The sequence below is a fragment of the Nothobranchius furzeri genome, chromosome 9 (assembly GCF_043380555.1).
Source record: "Nothobranchius furzeri strain GRZ-AD chromosome 9, NfurGRZ-RIMD1, whole genome shotgun sequence".
NCBI classification, from domain to species: domain Eukaryota; kingdom Metazoa; phylum Chordata; class Actinopteri; order Cyprinodontiformes; family Nothobranchiidae; genus Nothobranchius; species Nothobranchius furzeri.
The window spans coordinates 25,123,624-25,138,975 of NC_091749.1; the positions used below are offsets into that span (position 1 = coordinate 25,123,624).

The window sequence follows — 15,352 nt, forward strand, 5'->3', positions numbered from 1 at the left end:
GAACAGGTGAGAGGAGGACATGAACCTGCCTTTAGTGTGCTGCAGGATCCTCTGAAACAGCACGGGGTACTTGGTGATCCTCTGGGTCACCAGCAGGATGCATTCTTGGATACCGAGCCTCCGCACGATGCTGCTACTACCCTTTTTCTGTGAGAAGAAATGACACACACTTCAGAGAAACGGGCCCACACAACAGGTGGCAGAGCTGCGCATAAACAGAGACATTTAAACAGTTAGAGTGGGATAAACACACCCAGTTAACTGTAGGAACAGCCCTAAAACCACAGAGATTAAACTGGAGGTGTAACAACACACGAAGCGATGGACAATAACAAACAACAGAACTTCTCCCAACATCATCTAATGGTTTCTAGCATTTTAACAGACCTGATCACATGTGAACTGGCCCCTCGGTGCCACTGCCTCATGGCAGAAACGTGCAGCCGTGTGAACTCTTACTTTGATGAAGGCTTTAAAGTGTTTGTCTTTGGTCAGGAGGTCCTTGTAGACATTAACAGCTTCGTTGTGGCGGCTGCAGAACTTTCCGTAAACCTTTTTCATGGCGTCACCATTTGATCCCGAGAACTGCAGAGGGATTCAACAGGTGAGAATAAACACAAAGGAAAAGTATCAAAATTTGTGTGAAAGAAAGAATGAATGAATGAATGAATGAATGAATGAATAAATAAAACGATCTGTTTGCTCCCACCTGGCTAACCAGTATGTCTCCTATCCTGCTGATGACCACACATCCCTCCAGAACTTCCCCTTCCTGCTGGCTCTCCTTGCTTTCCCTTCTCCGCTCCACCAGACACTGGAAGTACTGCATGTGGAGATCCAGCAGCTCATCGAGAACTGGGAACAGCTTCCCAACCAGCTGCTGCTCCAACTTCACCTCATTCACCAGGCCATGTCTGTACACGTCTGACATGATGCGCAGCGTGCGGATGTGGTGCATCTCGGTCTGCATCAGTTCTGCAGCACAGGAGAATGTTTAGAGTCAGGGTCCAACCTCACAGGTCTGTGCTGCATGCTCTACTGCAGATATCTGCAAAGGTCAGAACATGGTTCTGATCCTGGAAACCTTCTCAGAAAAACCCTTCGATACAGTTTCATAGAAATGTTGTTGCTTCGGCTTACAGATGTTCTAACTATTTCCTGCTTCAGATCTTTGATCGAATTTACGATGAGCCCCACAAGCTCTGTCAGGGTTGTGTTTGACCCAGTCTCAGATGAATAAGCGGTGGCTTGGTCTCCCTTTTTCGTGGAGAAGGCTCTCAGATGTGTTCTCCGGGACCAAGCTGAACTCTCCTTGATTTTTGTCTTCCCTTGGCCTAACAGACATTCTCACTTAGAAAAACACACACGCAGTAATGCATTGGAACGCGGTTTGGACTTTGTGGTGGCCACTCATCTTCTAGCAAGCACATCCTCCGAAGATTGCTGTCCTACAGCTTGTGTGAGGCTCAACACAAACAGGGACAGCCCACGAAAACTGGGTCCAATCGTCCTTTTATTTAAACGAAACCAGGCAGCAAAATAACTAGATTGTTGTAGAAGGTCTCGTTCACAGAGAAATCGTGGAATAATCATATCTGTCACTCTGAACTGCACATGCATGCTGAACATGAAAACAGACTTCTACACATCGCCTGCATCAGCTGCAGAAAGGAAAGAGATGGTTAAACAGGAGCCTTAGAGCTTTGTTCCATAGAAATGACTCACTAGGTGTTCAGTCACAATAGAGACCACAGCAGATTTATTGAAAATTGAGTGAATGAGACCTTTAAGATAAAGACATGAAGCCGGAAATATCAAAATATGATAAAAACGATCAAGCAAGGCATTTTTAAATCAGCTGAAGCTAAAATCAGGCCCGTTATTTTGGCCCCCTGGTGCACAGACCGACCTCTACATCTGCTCATGAGTGTGTAACGTCTGGACCTACCGTAGATGACGTCTTGTCTCTTCACCAGGTCTTTGTCCAGCTGCTGTAGATACTGCTGCTCCAGAAGCAAACTCCACGAATCGGCCTCCAGCTCTTTGGCGTCTTCGTCATACTCTCCCATCAGCTGCCCGTCCATCATCTCTGTTCCTGGAGCAGATTCACAACATGACCTCATGATCCTACTGACGGATTATTACCAGCAACTTAAAGACTGAAGCCACCACTCACTGATTCTGCCACAACATTTGGACATGACGTGAGAAACACTGGTTGGGTCTAATATTTGCCACCAGGTTGGCTTTGGTTCAGGGGGATGTCATAACGGTACAGTTAACTGTACTGGTCTTTATTTGCTTCCTAAAAATACATGAATAAATACAATGTGTGTGTGTGTGTGTGTGTGTGTGTGTGTGTGTGTACCTTCATCAGCGAGGGACTCCATGGACACCGTGACCATCCTGTTGAGCGAGTCGGTGGACTGAGAGAGGAACTGCCGGCTTTTAATGGGCACCTCATCAAACGCTGGGCTGAACGGAGAAACGATAAACAGAGTATAAACTTGTTCTTCAAGCGGGTCAGAACCGCTCATCTCGGTACCGGAGCCACATTTAAAAAAGATGAGATAATGCAGCCAGACAGGCAGCAGCTCACCCTGAAATGTTGCTGATGGAGAGGCTCTTGGAGAGGTTGTTCCCATGAAAAGGCATGACGGCGGTGTGTCTGCGGGACGCTGGGATCAGAGTCGATGAGTCTTCAGGGGACAAGATGGCTGACCAGGGACGCTCCCTTGTCGCAACAGCTGAACAAAAACGATCAGTTAAATCTGTACAGATCCTTCTTTCATTAGCTCTTTTAAAAAATATATTTTATTTTCAAATGTTCAGAGATCGTCTGTAGAATAGTTTCTCCTTTAAGTGAACCTGGACATTTGTCCTCAGCTCCGCGGAGACGACCAGATGCTAGGTGTATTCTGAAGCTAAAGGAACACCCAGTTTTCACTTTGTATACGGAAGACCCACACTTCCTGTTCAGTAATAACCACCGTTATGACAAAAGGAAATGTAAACAAGAGAATCTCTGTTAGCAGTTTGAGGCGTGCAGTCAGTAAACCAGCAAACACAACGGAAGAGAAAACACCCATGTGTTGCACACCCGAACAATCCAAGACACCAAAACGTTCCATCCGTGGTTGCAAAGCTACTTTCCTTTTACTAAAGTAACACATTAAATAAAATGATAGAAATAGACCCTAAAAACTCAAAAAACGGTTTCAAACCTCTTCTGAAAGAAAACATCAGCTGTCACCACGTTTCGGGGCATTTTATTTTACAGCAATTAAATAAGTAATAATTAAAAGATCAAATCCAGATACCGTATTTTCCGGACTATAAGCCGCTACTTCTTTCCCATGCTTTGAACCGTGCGGCTTATAATGAGGTGCGGCTTTACTGAAGATTTTCCTTCACCTGCCACTAGGGGGCGCTTTAGCAGAAAGTGAGACAGGTGGAAGTCAAAAGTGGAAATCGAAGAAAGTGCTCATTTTTATTTAGCACATGCAAGCAGCCGGCACGACGAAACATTTGTTTCAAATTCACGCCCCCTCATCGTGGAAACTACACGTATGAGTTCATATGATGCCGCATTTAAGTTGAAGGCCATCGATCTGGCAGTAAAGGAGGGAAACAGTGCTGCCGCGCGTACGCTTGGCATGAATGAATCCATGGTTCGGCGCTGGAGACGGCAGCGGGAAGAACTCATTCAAGCCAGCTTCACCCGGGGATGAAGACAACAACACTGACGTCGCCACAGAAAAGGTATGTGACGAAGCTCTTCTGAGGCTGTTCAACTCCGACACTGAAGAAGAGGACTTTAATGGCTTTAGTGCGCAAGAGGAAGATGAGAGCGAATGACTTTCTGGTAGGCAAGTGTGTTTTATTTACTAACCAGGCATGTTTTGGTGCAGCTTTTAGTTTCTAATCATCCAGGGCTTATTAATGCTGTGTCAGCGCTGTTCTTTTCTTCTAAACATGCGTGTAAATTACCGGTATTACACGTGTATTTGACGTGTCAGTTCTGTTTTTATTTTATAACCATCCAGAAATATGAATGCTATCAGTGCTCACCCGTGTTTAAAATTCGTTTTGTTGAATAAAAACAACAACGAAAAACCTCCGTGTAGCGTATTTCTGTCTAATTATCTTATGTTATGGCCGTACATGCGCTGTGCGCCACAGACCTGCATGTGGCTGCTGCGCCGCGGCTTGTATTCGAGTGCGGCATGTGTGTGTGTGTGTGTGTGTGTGTGTAGAAAACCTTTTTGTTTTGTTGGTGCGGCTTATATTGAGGTGCGCTCTATAGTCCGGAAATTACGGTATCTGTGTTCTGACTGAGGGAACTCACATCATCAATCAGCCACTGATAGATTAACTAATATGGACCTTCTGTGTGTTTCACAAAGCTACATTCAAGTCATTCTGGGACCAATAGCATAAAGACACAAACAACACGACTCTTTCAAGTGTAGCTAAAATAATAAGTGATTCCCTCCCAGAGCTGCATGTGTTTAGTGTAGAAGACATGAGAGTTGAGCTGATGACAGCCGTCATTAGAGGCGGGATGACTGGTTCACAGGTGGCAGCAGCACTTTAATATGCCATCGTGATAAACAAACAAAAACCCTAAATGAAACAGTTACTATCAAACATAATAAGTAAGTAATAAGTAGTGCTAAGTTAAATATAAAACATGTGTCCTGCTTTGCACAACTTAAAGTTTCCACATCATGCTATTTTAAAGCTTTGAGAGCAGAGGAAGGTACGGTAAATGATTACTGTTACAGGTGCCACTATTGAGATGTAATTCATCTTAAATACGAGTTATTTTTGTCTCCCTGAATTTACACCCAGCTGACGTGGGTTCGACTCCCGGCGCTGTCGGCAGTGGTTTATTTAGCCAGCTGAAGCAGATTTCATGTTTATATATTTTAGTTTTATTGATTATTTTCTGCAAAATATTTTGTGTCTCTAAACATTTTTGAATTTGGTCGTTTCCAAGCAGCATTTTAGCTGGCTTGCTCTGCTCACCTCACATGCACTCACACTGGCTAAATAAACAAAGAAAGTAAAAAAAAAACATGTTAGTTCTTACATTTTAAACAGTTTAAGGGTTGAAAAAATCCTCCTGGCAAAGAAGAAAAAAGTAACTGCTCAGACCGGGATATGCACCTGCTTAAAAACTGCATGCCGGCCCAGCGCTCTAACCACTGGACTACCAAGTCTACCACATGACAGCAGTCGCCTACGCCACATATCATGTGCTGGCCGGGAGAAGACTAGCTCCCGGGAGAGCAGCAGGCCCGATGACGAGATTAGCTTTCACTAAGACTTTACAGGATTTTCTAAGTAAAACTCTAAATTTGCAGCTGAAAAATGCTAAAACTGCATGAATGTAGCCAAAAACGGGTTTTTTCATGAGAAAACAACAATGTCATTTGGTACAAAGCTCCAAAAAAGTGGGTTTTCCATGATATGGCTCCTCCAAATAAAACGGTAAAAAGCCAATGAAAGAAGCGATCAATGAACAACCGTGCAAATTTAGATATGAAATAAAATTCCAACCTGTTGTGTAAAAAATCTGTGTAAACTGAGCAGATAATAATGTTTCCAACCGATTACAGCTGAATCCTCATCCTGACACTTTACAGGGAGTCAGAGTCTGCTCCAGGTTCCTGCTGCGGATTCTTTCCACTAACTGGAAAGTAATTTCACGCTGAGGTGTCTGAGCGCATCTCCCGCACCTCACTGCTCTGCTGTCCACGCTGCTCTGTCCCTGGTCCAACAAGGACAGGGGCTTGTGGTGCACTTCCCCAGTGTTGTCCACTTCCTACCGTCAAATACGCTAGTCACATGACCCTGATTTGTCCTGGTACCCAGAAGTTTGGCCGAACAGCAGACACCACAAGCCCGCTTATGAAGACGGAAAAGGTAAAAACCACCCGATCGAGTACGCTGCCTGAGCTGGATCCAGTAAAACAACAACAAACAACAAACTGAGGGGAGCAAGACCATCAACAACATAATAATGACATAATTAGAGACACAGTGAGTATGAGCCTCCACTTTCTGCTTTAAGGTGTATGGAGACTGGAAGTGTGTGTGTGTGTGTGTGTGTGTGTGTGTGCGCGTGTGTGTGAGGGGTAGGGTTACGTCCAGTTTAACTCACGTTTGCTCCTCATGGTGACTGCAGGAAGGGTACTGGAGTCGCTCGCTGCAGGCGGCTGCTTGGGCAACTAAACAGTAGAAGGGAGAGTCAGATCCCAAACCAGTAGGATCAGCTTTGGCTGCAGGACAACAGATCGCTACTGTGGGGGGTTACCTTCATCTTCACCTTGGCACAAACAGGCAGACTGTCCCTGCAGCTCTTGTGGATGGAAGAGTTACAGTCTGCAAAGAAAAGCAGCAACTCTGTGAGCCTGGTGGAGGTGGTGATGGAGCCAGGGAGGGGGGGTGGAAAGGTGGGGGCTAGAAACTCTGAGTGGCCTTCACAGGCAGCCAGGAAACTCCACCAGGCTGCTAATGAAAGCCAGACTGCAACAGTGCATGTAATGCAATCCATGGGTAATAGTGCTTTGTGGGCGAAGGGAAAAAAGGCATCAGTTTTGACGCACACATGTGTACACTTCACCACATGGAAACGTCTTAATTATGTCAACATTCCCATAATAAGCATTCTGCTACTAATGTTTTATGTCTTTACGGAGCCTGCTTCTCCTAAACTGGTCATTTTAAATCCTGATTTAGTGAAAACACACAAAAACAAAAGTCCTGATGTGGTGGATCAGGAACTGCCGGTAAGAGGGTCAACTGTGATCTCCACTGAGGTCAACGCTGAGGTGCACACAGCCCCTGCTTGTCTGAATATCTCAGATATGGGGTGATCTCCACATCCTCCTCCTTTGCTCACTGTGTATTTGACTGTTTTTCTGAAGGTCTAACATGTTCCAGTTCCAGACAAAGGATCGCTGTGTTTGTCTGCTGGATGAATGAATAACACTCAGAAACTCCTGAGGAAGAGCTGCTCCTCGTCAGCCCGGACTATCTGAGGCAGAACGTGACCAACGCGAGGATGCTGTAATCCACTGCAGGACTTGCTTCTCCTTTTTGAGCTGGCTTTGATTTCTTTGGTGCCAAACGACTTGCATACAAAGCTACGTCCTCTTTAAAGCTGCTGCTGGTGGAAAAACAACAGGAAAAGTTTGCTGTTGCTCTGACAGCTTGACTGGGTCGATGCAGAAGTGGTCCTTCAGGGAGTTTCACTACATGAGGCTGGGACAACCACAGGTGGTGAAGGGTATGGTGTCCACCAGACCTGGGAGACTCAGCCTTTAGAAGCACATTTGTGAAGTCAGCTGTGTGCAAGCGTTAATCAGTCTGCTAGTCTGCTAGCTGGGGACGTACGCCAGAAGAGGACAGATTTATTTTCTATGTTTGGTCCTTTAACGTGTCCACAGCGTCTCACATTAAACATGAAAGCACTTTTAGAGCAGGACTGGTCCTAATTTGATTTGGATGGAGCTTTAACAGGAAGCAAATGAAGCAGAAGTACTTACATAAGCACAATAGTACATCTTTGTTCGCTAAAGCCTTATTGCACTGGGAGCACTGGGCGGCCACGTTCGAGCACACTTGTGTGAAGAGATGACCGTTCACCGTCTTCTTGTCCTTCCCCTGTCCCTCCTTGTCCTTCTTCTCCCGCTCTTTTTCCTGCCAAAAGGAAAAGTGTTCAAACTTCTAACTCGGTCACTTTCACCATCCTGCTGCAGATTACAGTCTGGAGGACACGTGGAGCGGACCAACGCACCAGTTAAGACGCTGGTGGGAAGTTTCAATTTGAACCCCACAGAGCTACATAATTACTCTGATGTGATACACAGCAGGGGGCGTTTGCATTTTAAGTGATGCAATATTTATGCTGACAACAAAGTGTCTCCTCAGTGAAGGGCCGGTTTAAATAGGAATGTTGTTTTTCTCTGGTTTGTCTGGACTCTGGTAAGCTGTGGTGTTTGATGTTTACTTTCAGCCACACAAACAATTAGGATTTATTTGTGATCATTTCCAAAAACAAGACATGTTGTTTGTTATGCGAGTTAGCTGCTGGAAGCCTGTTGGTATAATAATGTAAGTGTGTGATAGCAGAGCCAGAAGGCACAGCTCTGCAGGATTTGTGACTGGTGGCGGAGACGCACCGTCTGGGAATCACATCTCTGACCTTTCCAGAACAGGCTCGTCTTTCTGCAGCTTCTGGACTAATGCACAAGCTCATCCTCAGCAGTTGGTCATCCCTGCACACTGAGCTTAATCACAATCCCATAAAGTGATGCAGAGGAGAACAGAGCTTTCATTCTTTTGGATTTGCATCACAGAGCCTCCACCCAAACCCAAAGGAAATGGGAAAATGGAGTTTTCCAGCTGGTTATAATGGCCAGCCCTGGGCCTCTTGGCTTGTGAGGACCACAAAGCTCTGACATACTCGGGCTCACTTCTCTCACTTCTGAAGCGCTGTGCTTCAAAGCCGCTTTGGTTCTCACTTCCTGCAACAACCGTCTGACCAGAGATGAAACATTCTGACCTGAAGTCTTATAAATAACAGAGTTATTAAAGGACATTTTAAAGACAGATGTCCCCTGGTAGATCCACCACAAAGACTGAACTTTCAGAAAAAGACACAGGAGAAAAGAGACTAGTGTCCATTTTTGGCTACAGACGTTCTTAACAGGACGTAATGACGAGTGAGACTTAAACACAGAGACATTATGTCTAACAGGCCGTGATTCAGCTGAACAAAGACATCAGGCCACGGCTCCTTCCTCACATTGTGACAGGGACACCAGAGCTCTGGCTTTGCCTACCTTAGTCACACCTTTGCGTCTCAGTGAGAAGCCGTGGCTCCCTGTAAATCTCCCATATAACATCCCGAGTGGCTGAAGCTACGAGCAGCACCAAGGCTCCAGCATGAACGCTGGTAAGAGGAAGTGACTGCCTCGCAACAGGAGGTGCTATTTCTGCAATGTCCACCGAAGTCTGGAACAGACACGGACACAAAACTGCACAAACTAGATCCTCTTTCCCATAATTCGCACTTTCTGTACTGTGCAGGAACTTAAACGGCAACGCCTGCACACTAAGAACCACCAAAGAGTGGAGGAGTAAGAGTGGTGTTGGTTAAGCGCAGTGTGGTGTCCTCTCTCTGTCGTCTCTGAGGAGACAGACTCGACAACACGCTCTAAAACTTCAGGTTTATTCGTAACCCTATCAGGCTGCGGCTGGCTTGTTCCGAGTCCTGTCACTTTAAAAGTTACGCCTGACTCAGTTTAGAGAAGAGATTAGAAACCAAAGCCTGCTCCAACTTCCTCTTTTACTTCCTGTTCACCCCTGACTGTCTTTCTGCCTTTTCTGCAATACCACAACAGGAAGGTGGTTCTGGGTCCGTTCTAAGGAACGCATCTGAACACCTTAGAGGTCCTTACATCTTATTTGGTACGATACAAGCAGCAGTTGTAGGTAATGTGATACTCAGTGCTGTTACCTGGAGAGAAACAGTAGTTCCCGATGAGGAAGCTGATTTTAATACAATACAGATAATTATGAATTCATGTTCTGTTTCGCTGCTGATTATTATGACTTTATGGTTTTATCAAACTTAATACTCGGTCCATAATGAGTTATTCAGATTCTTGGTAGCGCACAGGAGCCGACAGACACTCTATAAAAAGACCTGAACCGCTTCTGGTGGGAAAAACTACTGTGCCTTCACTTTTAATGTCCGCTAACAGCACACAATCTGGTACAAAACTACAGAAGGTCGTGTTTTGCATTTTCTAGCTCTTCACAGTTTAAGGAAACCATGTTGAATGACTTTTACTGTAAAACACGAGCAGATAAGAGTTCAAAAGTGTAAAAATTATGCTCTCTTTAAATAAATAACAGTCAGTAATCGCTCCTGTGATACCAGCATTTACACCCATCTCATCCTAGCTCAACCAGAGCTTGTTGGGGAAGTATGGGCAGAGGAAGTTAAAAGGCCCCAAAGCGAGGGACGTGTAACCACCAGGGGACTGGGGGCCAGGCCGGAGGAACAAAGCGTGTCCTGAATGTTGAAGTTCGACAGAAAAGCAGCACAAATGTTCAGGGCGACACAGAGGCTCCACCAAACACACGGCCGAAGAATCCAAACTGAAAATATAACACCTAGTTTCCCTCAAAGGAGCGCCATTTGAACTGGCTGTCACCTTCCAAGTCAGCGTTTAAAATAGGATGTGTACTGGCAAGAACCTGGGAATGCGATAAAAATGACAAAAGAGGGGAGACAATATGATATATCTGCTAAAAGCCAGACAATATTTACATTTTTTAAAGCTCAGGCCAGACCCTTCAAAGACACATTCAGTGTTATAGGGAGCCTAAAGCTGGGCGGACACTGTGCGACTTTTTCACTCGTAGCACTCAGCTTCAGCTCAAACTGTACGACTTCCTCGCAGGGCAGATCTCACGAGCCAGGCGCTCACACTGTACGACCCAGTTCACGGATGCGACCTGACTGCTCACACTGTACGTCTGGTAGCAACACGTCGGACCTAAAAATATGCTAAAAATAGCAGTTTTTACTCAACACGTCAGACTTTTTTGTCTTGTTTTGCCTGTTGTCCTTCGGGAGTGCTGCAGGAGGACACACAGGGATTTATGGGGGTTGGATGAGGAAAACAAAATAAAGAAAGTAAATCTGTGTTTTGTGATCAGTTTAATTTGACACGAACACGACAAACACGCTTTCTTGACAATCCTTGTCACTGTGCGTAAAAAAAAAAGATACGTTTAGAAATAAAAATGAACGACGTGTTTTATTAGGAAATAGCGAGCGAGCGGCGTTGATGCAGGATTGCGCATGCGCCGTGAACGGTTCTGATACTTTTTGGGTCGCAGCCGCTCGCTGCCCCGCTTCAACAGTGCAATACCCTCGCGAGGGACGAGAAAAATATCAAACACGCCAGAAGTCCGTGCGAGCTCACAACTGCTGATCGGTAGCTGGTCGCGTGGTTTTAATCGCCTCTCGTAACCCCCTGTACACTACACGACGCTCAGCGCAAAATTCGCCCCGATGTCGTGGATTCTCGCACGAGTGGAAAATCAGCTCAAAAAAGTGAAAAAGTTGCACAATGTACGCCCGGCTTAAGTCTCCGACCCCTCTGGTCGGCTCATGAGTCCCTGGAACAAAAATAAATGAATGGAAGTCAACGGCTAAAAACGCTATTCTCTGAATCGCACGTATGCTATACTTGAATTCAAATGAAAAATGATTGCAGGTTTTGACTATGTCTGTCAGGTACTTTGAGATTTTTATAATTAATTCCTAATTAATGTGACTACAAACCAGCGTAGCTGCTACATGGCCAGATTAAGAGTGGTTTTCTCCTTCTGTCATCCTAGAACAAGGATTCGAAGCTAGCTAAACTTTTCTTCTACTTATTGTCCTTGTATGGTTTCATGATAATGGTGAGACGAGCATTTGTAGTCCACTACGTCTTTTCAAACAAAGCCTCAAGTAATTTCTGCCACCTGTTGAAAATAAGTGCTTATTCGTCATCAAAATGTGTCTTAAAATTCACGGAAATCACATGTGAAATCAGTGTCAAACAGAATCAAACAGTTACTTTTATTGGCCCAAAGACTAGTATTTTTTTTGGAGCAGTGGGGGGACCCAATGACCAGATGTAGATGGGCGTGGCTTAGGCTCCCTATCACAAAATCACATTGTTCCATCAGAATAAAGGAGGGACAATCTACTGCCACCTAGCAGACAGAGTTTGAATTGCACCACTCAAGAAATACAGTAAATATTTTTGTGTGAATGTCTCAATAAAAAAAAAAAAAAAAACGATACCCAACACAATATGCTATTTTGTTGAGTTGCGTTTTACAGTCAAAATTAACATGACGTACAATCTTATGCAAAACCCCAAGAACAATTAGTTAGAACTGCAAATCTTTTTATAATCCCTCCAGACCATGGGTCTGCAACATTTAGAGCCTCAACTGCCACTTTTCCCTTCAGTCCACCGGAATAAAACATGCTTAGAGCAGCAGCTCCAACAGGACCTTTTGGAAAAAGATGTTTATAATTTCTAATAAATATTAGATATTAGATATTTAATAAAAATCACATTGTCCTCAGAATAAAGACAGAAATGTTTTTGCTCCTCTTCTATAAATACAGACTATTAGAGATTTGCTGTAAATTTTGTGGAAAACAATACCAATTTTATTTTGTTTTTTTTTATTTAATATAAAATAATACAACTCATGGAAAAAGTGTATGGATTTTTTCGTGTGTGTGTGTGAGAGAGAGAGAGAGAGAGAGAGAGAGAGAGAGAGAGAGAGAGAGAGAGAGAGAGGAGAGAGAGAGGAGAGAGAGAGAGAGAGAGAGAGGAGAGAGAGAGGAGAGAGAGGAGAGAGAGAGAGAGAGAGGGAAATAAGTAAATAATGCTTCCATTTTTTAAATAATTATTCATTGAAAAACATTCATTCATTCCTGTCTAAAAATGGCAGAGTGCTGTATTTATTTTTTCTACTTTTCTTTTTTTTTTTTTTTACCGTGTCCTGTCTGGCTGTGAAGCAAGCAGAATTGATGTCTGAATGCTGGTAACAAGCCTTACAGATTTACTCTCAGGTGGAGCACCAAAGCGTCTGCTTTTAATGTCACGCCTGATACTTAAAACTTTATTGTTATTGTTGTTGAATGCTTTTTAATTCCGACCAGACACGGAGACAGAGGTGAAAGAGAAAGGAAAGGACAAAAGGTGGGGTCCACAAAAATAAACAGTAATGAACAAGAGTCTGCTTCTAGACCTGCAGACAGAGAAAGAATAGAAAAAAATGGGACAACGTTCCCAAGCCCATACTTTTGAGAGCACCATGTGAGCACCTGTGTGTGTACACGCGCTTGTTTATGTAAGGTTTCTCTATAGGAGCATCCAATAGAGTGTGAGGGACCACAGATGTGCCCCCAAAGATGTGTAGGAGACGGGGGGAGCTCCAAGTCCCAGAGATCCAGGCGCTGCCCCAGAACACAGGAACCCCAAGGAGACTGCAACCAGAAAGGCCCCCGCCCCCCTCGAGAGGCACAGAGGATCACCCCGGGGGGCCACAACCAGCAGCCGGCAGAGTCCTGGGAGATATCAGCGGCAAGCCCACAAGCCCGCCCCCAGCCTCCCGCCCCCAGCCTCCCACCCCCTAGCCGGCTGAGCCCGGGACCCAGCGACCCGGGACCCTGGGGCGACCACCCCCGCTGGGGACCCAGCAGAGCCCAGGGACCCAGATCCCACCAGGCAGCCACCGGGACTGATCAGGCAGATGCCAAAAATCTTAAACCCCCTGACCCGGAAACACTCAGGCAGACCAAGGCACCACACCCCACACCAGGTGTGGCAGGGGGAGGGGAGACGAAGATCTATATCATCATAAGAAGTTACAGGAGAGGGGAGGAGTCAAAGGCCCCACCTGACATATACAGTCATACACAAACACAGTCACACACTCCCTCCCTCATGCTCACACATGCACATACAACCAAAGACTTACAAAAATGCACGCCGGACACCCACTCATGCTCCCCATACACACCCTATTCACTCTGGTCCCGGTACTGCTGCACATGGGGTACGACCATCACCGGTTACTAGAGTTTGACCCTTTCTGCTGGGGTGCTGATGAGCAGGCTCCCCCGCCCAACGCTGAGCACAGCAACACACCACCCCAACCAGACGGCCAGATCTCCCTCCTAGCCTCCAGCCCCAGGAAGCCAAGCAACAACAGAGGTATGCTAAGACCCCTAGTCTCCCTCCGCCTGCTCCAATATAGTGTTGTGTGTTGATGAGGTGTATTCCATGGCTGGGGTGAGCGGGCAGTGCGGGCATTGTCTGGCCTATGCCAGCTGATGCCACCGCACCACCCCACTTACACCCTCAGCCCTCGGTGTCTAAGTAATGTTTAAAATTGGAAGTGGGCACCGGCACTCAGGAGGAGGCTGAGAAATCCCCCTGCCAAGTGTCGTTGAATGTGCTCACTCCCAAGGCCCTAAGTGTGTGTTTGCGTGGAATGTCGTCGGTGGAAGTGTATAAGGTGCAAATAAAATTGGGGGGCAGGTTGCCACAGGAATGTGGAAATGGGGTCCATACCCGCACTCCCTGACTTGTCCACCCCCAAGGTCCTATGTGCATGTTTGTGTGATGAAATGAGGGAGCAGGAGGAGAGAAATGTGTGGGGATGGGGAGGAATGGCTGGTTGGGCTTAGCCCTCCAGGGAGCCAGCTCCCCCCACTGGCCCCAATAGGCACCTCTGTTGTCAAAATGCCACCCAGGGCATGGAGACCCCAGCCCATCCTGCCAGGGCAGCATTGCAGAGCCTCATGGAGTCAGAGGGCACCAACCCAGCCCCACCCCAGCAAAATATCTATGCCCATTCCTGCATTTGCACAACTTCCAGAATATATAAGACATAGGCCACGCCTATGTCTTATATATGGAAGGAGGGAGGGGGGGAGGGAGGGAGGGAGAGAGAGAGAGAGAGAGAGAGAGAGAGAGAGAGAGAGAGACACACACACACACACACACACACACACACACACACACACACACACACACACACACGCACACACACACACACACACACACACACACACACACACACACACACACACACACACACACACACACACACACACAGGACCAAGGTGGCTCACTTTTGTCTTTTTGTACATCTTATTCTTGAGGTAGCTGAAGGTCCGGCTGACTTTTGTCACACTCTTGCCCTCATTGTCATTCCGCAGAGGTCCAGGCTCCTCCTCCGATATGCTGAAACGCACACACATACACACACAAACACATCTTATACACACAACATATCTGTTCACATGTACTATAACACTTCTTTACAGCATCATAAAGGCTCAATTGTCTTGAGGAACCAGTGGGCAGCTTCTCCTTACTGGTCTTTATGGGACTATAAATGTTGTTGCAGCACCGAGAATCTAAAAAGCTTGTTTCCATGAAGGTGAGTGTGTGTGTGTGTGTGTGTGTGTGCGTGCGTGGAGTTGGACTGACCTGTATGCTACTGATCCAGAGGTACTGGAAAATGACCTTGTGCCTGCAATCAAACATGAGAGGGAATGAGGTCTCTTTGGTATTAAGGCTATTCCTCTGTTGCCTTATTCGTGATCTCTTGGTGGCGTTTAGTACACCCACAAGCAGCTCATGCCTTCACAAAACAGAGAGCTGCGTGAGAGCAAACAGGGAAAGGATTCCTCTGAGCTGAAGGTTGTCAGTTTATATCCAACTGCAAGGGTTCGGTAAGG

At 46.0% G+C, this 15,352-nt stretch overlaps 1 protein-coding gene across 4 annotated transcripts in view; it reads right to left on the reverse strand.

Moving 5' to 3' along the window:
* Positions 1–15,352, reverse strand: part of LOC107381977 (A-kinase anchor protein 13) — a 201,188-nt gene that overhangs the window by 22,944 nt on the left and 162,892 nt on the right. For all 4 annotated transcript variants that reach the window (XM_070554723.1, XM_070554721.1, XM_070554722.1 and 1 more), the window contains 11 exons: positions 15,102–15,144; positions 14,741–14,852; positions 7,557–7,710; positions 6,323–6,390; positions 6,170–6,236; positions 2,600–2,747; positions 2,369–2,475; positions 1,949–2,095; positions 710–975; positions 460–585; positions 30–147 (listed from right to left, as the gene is read on the reverse strand). In XM_070554723.1, coding sequence (XP_070410824.1) covers positions 30–147; positions 460–585; positions 710–975; positions 1,949–2,095; positions 2,369–2,475; positions 2,600–2,747; positions 6,170–6,236; positions 6,323–6,390; positions 7,557–7,710; positions 14,741–14,852; positions 15,102–15,144 — 1,356 coding nt within the window. The remainder of the gene's footprint in view (positions 1–29; positions 148–459; positions 586–709; positions 976–1,948; positions 2,096–2,368; positions 2,476–2,599; positions 2,748–6,169; positions 6,237–6,322; positions 6,391–7,556; positions 7,711–14,740; positions 14,853–15,101; positions 15,145–15,352) is intronic.